The sequence below is a fragment of the Miniopterus natalensis genome, chromosome 3, assembly GCF_054644295.1.
Source record: "Miniopterus natalensis isolate mMinNat1 chromosome 3, mMinNat1.hap1, whole genome shotgun sequence".
Classification (NCBI taxonomy): domain Eukaryota; kingdom Metazoa; phylum Chordata; class Mammalia; order Chiroptera; family Miniopteridae; genus Miniopterus; species Miniopterus natalensis.
This window is the reverse complement of record NC_142083.1, coordinates 15,343,658-15,355,987: the sequence shown is the minus strand read 5'-3', so window position 1 is coordinate 15,355,987 and position 12,330 is coordinate 15,343,658. Positions and strand designations below refer to the sequence as shown.

The following is a 12,330-nucleotide window of genomic DNA, read 5'->3' as shown; positions in this document are numbered from 1 at the left end:
AGTGAAGAGAGTGCTCAGCTATCCCAGAAGCAGCCGCTCAGGTCATGATTCCCGCCTCCATCCCTCTGCTCTGCTGGACGCAGGAGGACATGCAAAGACATGCAAAAAAGCAACCACATAGAAACTCAATTTGGTGCTGGCTTGTAATTAGTGACAGAATGGGTGTCAAGAAAAGTTGAAAAACTGAGGGGTCTTGGTGCTTTTGGGGGTATTTGGAAAAGACACCACTGAGTGGAGGAGTTCAGGGATACACTTTAAGCTAAGCAATAGCCAAAATAGGGAATGCTCCTTTAGAAAAATTTCTATACCAGTACACATTCTTAGAGGCCTTGTGTCAAAAAGTTTTGTGGGAATGGAATTTAACAATGACAGCCACAGCAGGTGACATTTCTCTCGCCTTGATTATTAATAAAATGTTGCCTTTGAGAAATCAGTTGACAATCCGCCTCTTTTTTGAAGATAATTAGCCTGTTTTTGTCTGACTTCTTGCAGGCTTTTATCTTAGGCTTCTCTGATTCTTAGAGCTCAATTTCCTACTTGGTTAAATAAAGTTAATCCTGAGCTAAAGTTTAACATCTTAAGTTAAAATTCTAAAATTCATAGTTTTATGTAATCTATAAATACATAAAGAATAGTTTTAAATGTTAAGTTAGTAAAATAATTTTACTAAAGAGGGAACCTGAAATTTATATAAAATGATCTTTGCCAATTGTTGATTAGGGTTCGAAGGAGAGAACCAAAGGTTTATATTTTATATTTTAACAAAATTAGTGCTCCCTTATCTAAATTTTGTCCATCAACCTGGAAACTTACATGCTTTTCTTTTTAACTTTTAGCTATAATTACCAGAAGCAACAAAATGCAGTTATCCAATTAGCAACATAATACTACAATAAAATATTAATATTAAATAATGTTCTTTAATAAAATGGTTGTACAAATTTAATTGTTATTTAACTGTAGTATTTAAGAATTCACTTCAGAAAACCAAGAGGCAGTCTGCCTAGAAAACATCAGGGTTTTGCAGGGCATGCCCCTATTTAAAATGCTGTTGTTACCCATTTCCTGAGGGTTAGTGCAAACGCTCAAGCAGGTTCACCTTATTTTGTGGTCTTTACCTATCAGGGAATAATATCTATATTCATCCAAATGTTTAAACGTCTTCTCATCAGGAAGGTCTTTATAATCATCCTGATTGTTTTTTTCCAGAGCTTTTTCTAACTAAAATTACCTACTGTGTTTTCGTTTTGTGCCCCATTCTTTTTATAGTTGTAGTTAATTGGGTTCAAACAGAAAATAGCTGTTTACCAACACTCCTCCCAGTGGTATCCTACAACTAAAATAAGGTCTATACATATTGAGCAGCTAAATAGGTTTTTTGTTTGTTTTGGGGGTTTTTTTTGGCCATGTTGAGATTTTAAAATAAGTCACCTGGGAAGTTTTACCTTCAAGAACAGTACCATTTTTTAAAAAATCCAAGTGAGTGTTTCCAACTCTCTGAACTCATATAATGTGAAGTTTCCCCTATGCTACGTGAGATCTAGTTCACACTTTGAAGACTGGTGGGGAGGTCAGGACAGCTTCTTCTCTCCATCCTAGTTCCAACTACTCCTTACCCTGCTGGAGACTTGGATCATATTATTAAGAGTGTAAGGGATACAGTTGGTATATCTGGGGTTTGTAAATGTTTAAAGTTGGGTTATTCTCTCATGGATCATGTTTTTTTGTTTTGTATTTTTTTATTGTCTAGGAGATTGTGCTTCTAGAAATTTCCAATGACCCTTTCTTTATGAGTCACTGCACATCAAAACCCTTTCTAGGTCCTCTGCCCATTTTTAATAGGATTATTTGGTTTTTTTGGTGTTGAGCTGTATGAGTTCATTATAAATTTTGGATGTTAATCCCTTATCGAGTGTATTCTTGGTAAATAGCTTCTTCCTTAAGTAGGCTGCCTTTTCATTTTGTGGATAGTTTCCTTTGTTGGGCAAAAATTATTTAGTTTGATGTAGTCCCATTTTTCTACTTTTTCTTTTGTTTTCCTGCCCAAGGAGACATATCAGAAAAAATGTTGCTAAGAGAAATGTCTGAGATTTTACTGCCTAGGATTACTTCTAGTAGTTTTATGGTTTAGAGTCTCACATTGAAGTCTTTAATCCATTTTGAGTTTATTCTTGTGTATGGTGTAAAAAGGTAGCTTACTTTTATTTTTTTGCATGTATCTGTCCAATTTTTCTAACACTATTTACTGAATGGACTGCCTTTACTTTACTGTATGTTCTTGCCTTCTTTGTCATATGTTAATTGATCATATAGAAGTGGGATAATCTCTAGGTTCTCTATTCTGTTCCATTGACCTGTTTGTTTTTACGCCCGACACTTCTCCAAAGAGAACATACAAATGTTCAAAAGACAAATGAAAAGATGCTCAACATCACTAATCATCAGAGAAATGCAAGTTAAAACCACAATGAGATACCACCTTGCACCTGTCAGAGTGGGCATCATCAATAAGTCAACTACCAAAAAGTGCTGGCCAAAATGTGTAGAGAGGGAACCCTCATGCACTGTTGGTAGGAATGCAGATTGAAGCAGCGACTATGGAAAACAGTATAGAGGTTCCTCAAAAAATTAAAAATAGAACTGCCTTATGATTTAGTGATTCTACTTCTGAGTATGTATCTGAAGAAACCTAAAACACTAATATGAAAGAATGTATGCACCCCTATGTTCATTGCAGCATTATTTACAATAGCCAAGATATGCAAGCAACAGAAACGTCCATCAACAGACAAGTGGATAAAAAAGTTGTGGTACATATATACAAAGGAATATTACTTGGCCATAAAAAAAGAAGAAGAATGAAATCTTATCATTTGTGATGTCATGGATGGCCCTAGAGGATACTATACTAAGTGAAATAAGCCAGTCAGAGGAATACAAATGCCATATAATTTCACTTAAATGTGGAATCTAAATAACAAAATAAGAATAAACAAAATAGAAATAGACTCATAGATACAGAGAACAGAGTGATGGTTTCCAGAGAGAAGGAGGTAAGCAGATTGGGTGAAAAAAGTGTAGAGATTAAGAAGTACAAATTGGTAGTTACAAAATAGTCACAGGAATATAAAGTACAGCATAGGAAATACAGTCAACAATAATGTAGTAACTATGTATGGTGCAAATATTAGGGAGATCACTTCGTAAAGTTTATGATTGTCTAACCACTACGCTGTACACCTGAAAGTAATACAAAATAATACTGAATGTAAACTGTAACTAAAAAATAAAATTTAAGTTAAAACAACCCCTCCAAAAAAATAAAAATAAAAGCATATACCTTGATTTTCCAATCTCAACATTTAATAACATTAATTCATGCAATGCAAATCCCAAAACTACTTATTTGCACCTTACTTACAAGTACGTCAGAGATGGAACATGGGAGATTTGGCACTTACTATTTTGTTTTTAGCTTTGGAGCTTGTACTATATCTGAGACCAAAAAAGCCCTATAACATCCTATTACTCTTATTATTTTCTTCTCCTCTTATAGGCAGGCACCAGAGAAATTATATTCTCACCGCTACATACATAATATCTAGTACTACTACCTAGTAGTATATAATACATAGTACTACTACTAGAGTAATACCTAGAAAGTCCTTTAGATATTTACTGAGGGAATGAATAATTACCTCATTCACAGGGGGTTTATGGGACCCACAAGTCTGCACAAAAGGGTAATTCAAGCAGCCAAACACATGCCTCAAGGACTAAACAAAACATGAAGAAGAGTTGGCCTTGGCAGAAATCCAAGCTAGATAAAACAAATACTAACGGCAACTGGAAGGGAAGGAACATGATGATAACCCAGAGCAGATGTAGAAGCAAGAGCCCTGAAAGAAGTAAAACAAAAATGAAGCTCTGGAAGAGAAGCTCTGGCAAACTAAGGAGGCGCGGGACAGGGTTATTCAATCTGAGCACTGCTGACACTCGGAACCAGGTAGCTCTACAGGGACCTGTCTTGTGCACTGTAGGGATTTTAACAGCACCCCTGGCCTGGGCCAACTAGATGTCAATAGTACCCCTCTCCCCAAGTTGTAACAACCAAAAATGTCTCCAGGCATAGATGAATGTCCCCTGGGGGAAGAGTAGGGGTGCAAAGTCACCCTCAGTCGGAACCACTGATTTAAGGCCTTTTGAGCTCATCTTGCTTATTTGGGGGATATGTGGGCAAATATGACAAAAAGGTACAGTATTGAGATAGGAAAATATATGACTCATTCCATCATTTTCAATAATGGGGCAGTTTAGAGTTAGAAAGCACAAAATGAAATATTTAAAACTCGAGTGACCAGCAAGATGCTTGTGTAAACAAAAGCAATTGGTTCTGAAGAGAAGACACTTGTTAGGAACAGGGAGAAAGTTCCCACTGGCTACTCAGGAAGGAGCATGACTGACGGCTCATCCTGGGTTATAAGCTGTGGAAGGACAAAGCCACTGTAAACTATGGGGGACCATGTACCTGGCACAGAAGGGACACTCAGGCAATCATCTGAGTAAAGGGGAACGACAAATACCTATACTCTTCTTAACCTGCTAACATAAAAAGCAACCACGACTGCTCTAGCTGTTGGAAGTCATCAATTCCTCAATGAAAGGGATATGAAATTAAATAATTCAACACAGTTTCTGTTTTTCAATAATACTAAACAACTGAGAACTCTGCAAGACTTATAAACGACAATTTAAGAATGTATGTGGCATATATAGTCTGTATTCTGGATGATATCAATGAGAAACCATTAGGTCTGAATGGCTTGGAGGCCCCAAGAATATCTTCCATGTCTCTGCATGGTGGATGTTTTCATTATATGAAAAAAACATAGACAGTTACCTTTACTTCCCTGAGCAAGTTAATTTACTGTGCTGACTCGGATTCAGGTTTCTTGTTGCCTAATTATATTGTTAATTTTTTGGTGTTTTGGGATTTTTCTCAATCTCTGGCTTTTATTAAAAAACTATCTTTAACGTTCTTTTCTCCACAGAATAATTATTACATAAAATGAAGACAAATTTTGTGTAGTAAACAAAATTAATAATTCACGTAGAACTTTATATTTGTTACAGCTAAAAGTAAATTCAAGACTATCCAGTTTAATGTCATAATCTACTTGATTTGAATATTTAGAAGTCTAAACATTTTAAATTATTTATCTAGCACAACTGAGTTGGGCAATGGAAACCTGTGATTAGAGGCTACTGGTAAAAAGATAAACTAATAAAAAATAGTTTATAATGATAATGTTTCTCAAGTCTTGAATATGTTTACATAAGGTTTACAATATGAAAACAACAGTGCAAAAGTACATTACTTGAAGTTCAACTTTTAAACCCCTTGTTTTAGAAGGTGAAAAAAGGGGAGCAGGTATTATCCTGTATATAGGACATTTTTTAAAACATTAATATTGTGATTGTCTTGCCGAAAATTTAAAAAAAAAAGATTTAAGCCTAATTTTGGCTTAAAATGTATTTCATGTAATTATTTAGATAAAAATGCTTTTCGGTCATTGATAGCTGAACAAAGAAATACTGTGAGTTCATTATTGGTTGGCTTGGTATTTTAGTAGCAGTTGTGACAGTGACAAGCTTCTGGGCTTTGTGTCTCGTCACCTGTCTCTATCTCTCTCTTTATTTCTTCCTTTTCTTCCTTGGTTTTCCTAACTGGGTTTTTAAATACTCATATACTCTACACGTATGATGAAATCACATTAAAAATATTTATTGAATATATAAATATGTAGTACATGTTAAATATATAAAAATGAATATATATATGAAACCACTGACATAATCATACTCTTAGATTTCATAGATGAGAAATGAAGGCCAAGAGAAAGTGGTTGATTTAATCACTGACAGAAAATTAGTGGCAGAAACAAGGCTACATCCTAGTCTTCTGATTGGCGTTCTATCCTGCTCCTGACTTGCCCTCTCTTTAACCCAGCGAGAAGATAGGGGTTTTTTCCTTTGCTTTACTGTCTTAAAGAGAAATGGGTTTTCAGCTGAGAAATTATATGCCACTCATTCCTTGTGGGATTTGGTTAATTTGTTGGTATTGTGAATTTTCCCCCCACTTCTTGCGTATTCTCTTTAGCCTGGTCCTCACTTCACCAGTGTAATTCTCTCCCGGGTCCCTGTTCCGAGCCCAGGATACGTTTCTCGCTACAGTGGGGTGTCAATCACCGTCTGCCTCCTAGACAGCTAGTAAGTGGGACATGCGTCACTCCCACCTCTATGCTAACCTGGAGACACTGAGTCACTCACATCGATACCACATGCCTACATTAAAGGGAGTGAAAACTGGAAGGAAACTTCTGAATGAAGGATGAAAGTGTGATTCTGTGTGATTTCTGGTAATATTGCTTAGGCTGCTGTTTCTTTTTTTCTCCTACTAATGAATACGACATTTACCCTTTAATGTCAACTCTCTCATATTACCAGACACTTAAAAAAAGACCGAAATAATTGAAACATGAAAAAAATACATCAAAATGTTTTCAAATCAATGAACATCTATTCTCGAAAAATAGTTTTTCTTACAACAAAAACTTTTAGAATGCTTTTAATTATTTGAATGAAGCTATTAAAGTTTAAGTTAATGCAAAGGTCACCAACACAGTTATGTATCTATCAAAATTGTATAGTGTTAACATGTACTATATTAATGTGGTTATATGTTTTCCTTTTGTTGGTGTGTTTAACTTCTTTTTTCTTTGACATATTTTCATAGACTGTCCATAAAATTAATAACCCTAACTATTAAAGTGAATTCTTCCTTAAGACATTATCTAGCTTCTATTAGATTTAGATAGTGCCAAGAAAGAAAATTGTACATTAATACAATCTAGTGTAAAAAAGCATTTATTGTTGCAGTACTTGCATGCCACACTTCTCATTCCACCCCCAACCAAAACTAATTTTCTTCACTAACTTTTTTACTTAAATAGAATGATAATTCACCTTTGATTACATCATATTACAATAAGTAAATTACTATTGCCTGTTTGTCTTCCTATTTATTTTCATTTATATAAATGTATCCATTTTGGGACTTAAGAAAAATAAATAACACATATCTGAAATAAGTTTTCTTATAAATAAGCAATTTTTTGGCCTTAGGTCATATTTTTAATCACATTTGCTTTCGCTTTCTGTAGAATATTAAACAACTTTTAAACATGTCTTTTCTCCCCTAAAGAAGTCAACAGCAATGCAAACTATATATATTTTATATTATACATATGCATTTTCACTTCAATTATTATACTGGCATAGTTTTGTCACTATCATTGATTTCGAGCTACAAATTCTAAAATTGGACAGAACTCTAGTAAATGAATTCCTTTATCTTGTTATATTCATTCCATAGTATTTCAAATTATCATTTGTATTCCATAAACAAAAGTTGCTTTACAAATATTTGAAGAATCAAATTTATGAGAATGATAGTCTTGATGACCTTCAAATTGTCCTTAATAGGACACATAAGGAAAGAATGTAAATATTTGCGATTTCAGTACGGACTTACCTTGCCTACATATTGATAATCAGATCCCGTATATTCTTCCAGTAAGAAAAATTGATTCCACATCCAACCACGTTTTTGACGATGCAGAATTTTGCCATCACTCCTAGGTACGCGTGGACCCAAAATTCTTTGCTGAGGCACAGGAGTCCTTCTGAACATTATCTCTGGAGAGCAGAAGTATGGCAGGCATACCCAGAGTAGAAACAGTAGCAAAAATTGATATATTGTCATAGTTCACTTCTTGAAAATTCCCAACACCGATGAAGAGAAAGCAGTCCTATTGTATTGGGTTGAATTTTACTGTGTTTCAACTGGTTTCCAACATTTCATCAATGTTTTGGACATGTTTCCAAAAGCTTCAAACAAACAAACAAATAAAAAAAATCAGTTGATAACATTATGAATGTTACCTGTCATTTTAAACTTAATGTGACAAAGATTAATGAATAATGGCAACCTATTATTTATTTCCCTCCTTTACATAAAATGATTAATTCTGAGAAACATTACTTGTCTAGTAACACATCTACAATTTAAGAAAAGATAATAGCAAATAATTTCTTTCAAACACATTCTAAAGAAGGGACACACTGAGCTTTTATTTCTTTTTTTGCTTTGGTATTTTAACAGTTTTCAGGAATTATAATCACTATATAGAGTAAAGAAGTAGTTAATTTTGCATGTCAACTTTTCCAGAGTGATTTAACATAAGTTAAAACATTAAGAACAAAATGGTGATATAAATAGACTACAGAAAACATGCATCTGCTGTGCAATGTAATGGTATGTAAATGTTTTTTAAACAGTGGCACTGTGTCTTCAAATTTAATCCTGTTTGAACATAAAAGTAAAGTAAAAAACAAAACCAAAGTAGGAGTGCCTTCACTGAAGACTTCCCCAGAGACTGGCTTATGGAACACCTAGAGTTTCCTAAAATAGAAAAAAAAAAAATCACTACTACAGCAAGTCAATTTGTAATATAATGAACACTATTGTCTGGAAGAATTCAATCGTGTTGTTATGTTTGGGAACATAACACACCCACTGGCACTCTGCAGGGCTGGAGCTCCGTGAGGCCCGACTCCCTGCACCGCCCTTCCTGCACTTACTTTATCAACAATACCGCCCAGGTGCTCCCATTAAGATGTCAGTCAGACCACGTCATAAATCTGCACAGAACACTCCAGTGACTTGACTTGCCATCTCACTTTCATTAAAATCCAACGTCTGACGAGGACCTACAACTCCGCACCTGGTTTCGTGACTCTGGTCACTTTTCTGGCCTCATGTTCTACTCCAATCCCCCACACCGGGCCCTGGAATGTGGCCTTTCCAGCCAGTGTTCCTTTCACTTCACTTTCACCCTGCACCTTTCCAATGGTTCCCTCTTCCTGGAATGCTTTTCTCTGTAGAAATCAACTTCAGGATAATGCTCGTTTCCTTCAAAAATTTCTTGAACCACCACTAACATGTCTTATTTACCAATATACTGCATGTGCTTTATTTGTTTATTGTGAATATGTTCTGTCACCCTGCTATAATCCCATAGAAGGAAAGGAATTTCGCTCTTTTCTTTGCTATTGTTTTCACAGTGCCTAGAAAAGAGAAATATTATGCCTAGTAGATTCTCAATAAACACTCTGATTGAATGAATGAATGAATTATAACATCTGAGTACCAGGCTTCCTCTAGTAGTTATGTTCCAACATTTTTGAATGAAAAAACATATTTTAAAATTATAATTATTTAATTTTATTCTTCACTTATATTATTGTTTGAATATTACTTTTTATTTTAAAATTTTCCATTTGTGTTTTTGCTTTGTTTTGTTTTCTGTTAGGCATGAATTTTATTTTAGGATATAATAAAATATGTTATATAAAGTGGTTTGGGGACCAAAAGGATTGAGTTCTACTTCTCTAACATAACAATGCATTCTTAGTATTCCAGCATTGACATTTATGCTTTGATCCACAATGATTTGTAAGCAATCTGTTTACTTTTATTGCTTTATTATTAAGAAGATTTAAAGGTTAATGCAAACATGCTTTAGAAATAAGATTCACGGTAAAGCAGTATTTCTCTTGAGTGCTTTAAATGGCAGTGGAGCTTTCCATAGCATGTGGAGCGTACAAGGTGACAGATGTGAATTGTATTAAAACACATCCTGTAACGCTATACTCAGAACATAGAAATTATCTGATGCATAAAACAGTTACATCACAAAGCACTGGCTCCACAGAAACTCAAACTGATTGGATTCTAAGTAATAGAAACATTTACCAAAATGATGTTTGTCTTTTAACATGCCTTTTTAGGATGTGTTAGGTGTTATTTTCTATAAACTTATACTGTTCCCTAAGAGTTAGAGGAGAGCTTATGTAATTCAGGGTTCTCTCTTCTTTGAAAACTTTAAAACTTGTTGAAGCAACAGTCATTCTTATTTCATCTCTTTTTATACGTTTAAAAAATATTTGCCAGCAACTATATATCAGTGATCATTTTCAATACAATTATAACATGACCTATTATTTTGGAAGTTTAAGCACTGATATTTTGGGAATTAGTAGATGGAAATTTTATTTGTAAAAGTTGTTAGTAAATAACTGGCACTCCACATGTGCATGGAATCTTTTCTTCATTATTGTTCCCGTGTCTGTTATTTATGATCAATTTCCTAAAGGGTCTATAGCAAAATACATTATTTAATACTGATTTAAGATCTTTAAAACATACTTGACATAAATATTTGATAAAATCATTTCACACAATAACAAGTTTAAATAAAAATAAAAAAAGCAAAATGTTTTCAATTTTGATTAATTTGATTTATAATTTTTTTCTTTAATAGATTGCACCTAATTTAAGGTCAAAAGATTTTCTCTTATGTTTTATTTTATAATTTTATAGTTCCTAATTCTTGGTTTATGTTACCAGATATAAATAGAAAGCTTTCGTTTTGCTTATGAATAACCAATTTGCTCCAGCACCATTTGTTGAAAAGTCCATCCTGTTTCCACTGTGCCTTTGTCAAAGATCAGTTGTCTACATATATGGGTCTAATTTTGGACTCTGTAGTCTCCTACATTCATCCATTTGTCTGTACTTATACCAACAGTACACTGTCTTAATTGCTGTAATTTAGAAATCTTGAAATCGAATAATATTAGTTCTCTAACTTTGGTCTTCTTTTACAAAAATTTTTGATCATTTTAGGTCTTTTGCATTTGCAATTTAATTTTAATTTAATTTAATTAATTAATTTATTTTTAAATATATATTTATTGATTTCTGAGAGAGGAAGGGAGAGGGAGAGAGAGATAGAAACATCAATGATGAGAGTCATTGATCGGCTGCCTCCTGCACGCCCCCGACTGGGGATCGAGCCCGCAACCTGGGCATGTGCCCTGACCAGGAATCGAACCCCGATCGCCTGGATCCTAGGTCGATGCTCAACCGCTGAGCCACGTCCGGCCGGGCTCAGTTTAATTTTTATAATCACTTTGCAATTTATATATAAAATCCTGTGGGGATTTTGATTGGGATTACATGCATTACTGAGTTCTCAGTAATGTTTTATAGATTTCAGTATATGGGTCTTGCTGAACTATTTTTGGATCCTCAAGAGATGAGAAGACAGGACACACTACTGCTCCCAAGATGGGAGAGGTGACAGGTGAATAGAGGGACACGGTTTACCACCCACTCATGAGCAGAAAGCACTCCAGAATGGGTAATGGGGTAAGGAAACTGAACTGGACTTGATGAATTGTGCACGATTCCTAAAATTAATAACTCCAGGGGTACCCAGTCAGGGGCGGAAGGGGTGAGGTAGGAGCTCAATATTGTGGGATTTACCTGCAGCAGCTTGACCTGATTTCCACAGCAAATATCTGAGAAAAATCCCCCGTGCTTCTTCAGACAAGGGGAGGGGAAAAGCAAACATTTTGAAAGACTTCAGATCACTCTGATCTTAACCAGGCCTACCCTCGGAAGAAACTAGTTAACCAGAGCCTAACCTGCTGCAGCATTATGAGAGCCCAACTGCCCTGGGGGAAGAAAAATATCCAATTCAGCCAGCGCCCTCTGGCCATCCCTTCCCCAGTAAGGGGAAAGAGAAACTGGGGAGCACCTGTGAGTTCCACAGTCCGGAGGCGGAGGGGGGCTGAAAGGCAGCTACAGAATGCTTCCCCGGCCCCACACCTCACGCTCCTTACTAAGGACCATTACAACAGCTCTGTTTCCCAGTACATCCTGCTTGGCTATCAAGAAAAAGAAAATTACCAGGCGTACCAAAAGGCAAAATGCACAAACTGGATGGGCAGGGTAGGCGTCAGAACCAGACACAGCAGGGACGTTGGAATGATCAGACTGGGGATTTAAAGAAACTAACATGCTAAGGATTCTCATGAGTGAAGCAGACACTGTGCAAGGACAGATGGGCAATGTAAGCAGAGAAATGGAAATCCTAAGAAAGAGCTAAGAGGAAATGCTAGAGTGAGAAACAAGGTAGAGGGAATGCATGCCTGTGACAGGCTCATTAGCAAGGGGCTGGGCAGGGCTGAGGAAGGACCTGAGCGAGGACAGGGCGACACCATCTTCAAAGCCAGACACTCACCTCCATGCCTTAATCCAAACCCGTAAGACGCACACCAGAGTGAACCCTACGGTGAACTACGGGCTCTGGGTAATTTTGATGTATCCATTTGGTTCATCTTGTTAAAAAATTAAAAAAA

The 12,330-nt window shown here is 35.6% G+C and overlaps 1 protein-coding gene across 2 annotated transcripts in view; it reads right to left on the bottom strand.

The window, feature by feature from the left end:
• The window catches only part of CDH10 (cadherin 10), a 125,430-nt gene that overhangs the window by 64,943 nt on the left and 48,157 nt on the right, over positions 1–12,330 (bottom strand). For both annotated transcript variants that reach the window (XM_087815334.1, XM_087815335.1), the window contains exon 2: positions 7,595–7,950. In XM_087815334.1, the coding sequence (XP_087671460.1) occupies positions 7,595–7,825 (231 nt within the window). In that variant the 5' untranslated portion in view covers positions 7,826–7,950. The remainder of the gene's footprint in view (positions 1–7,594; positions 7,951–12,330) is intronic.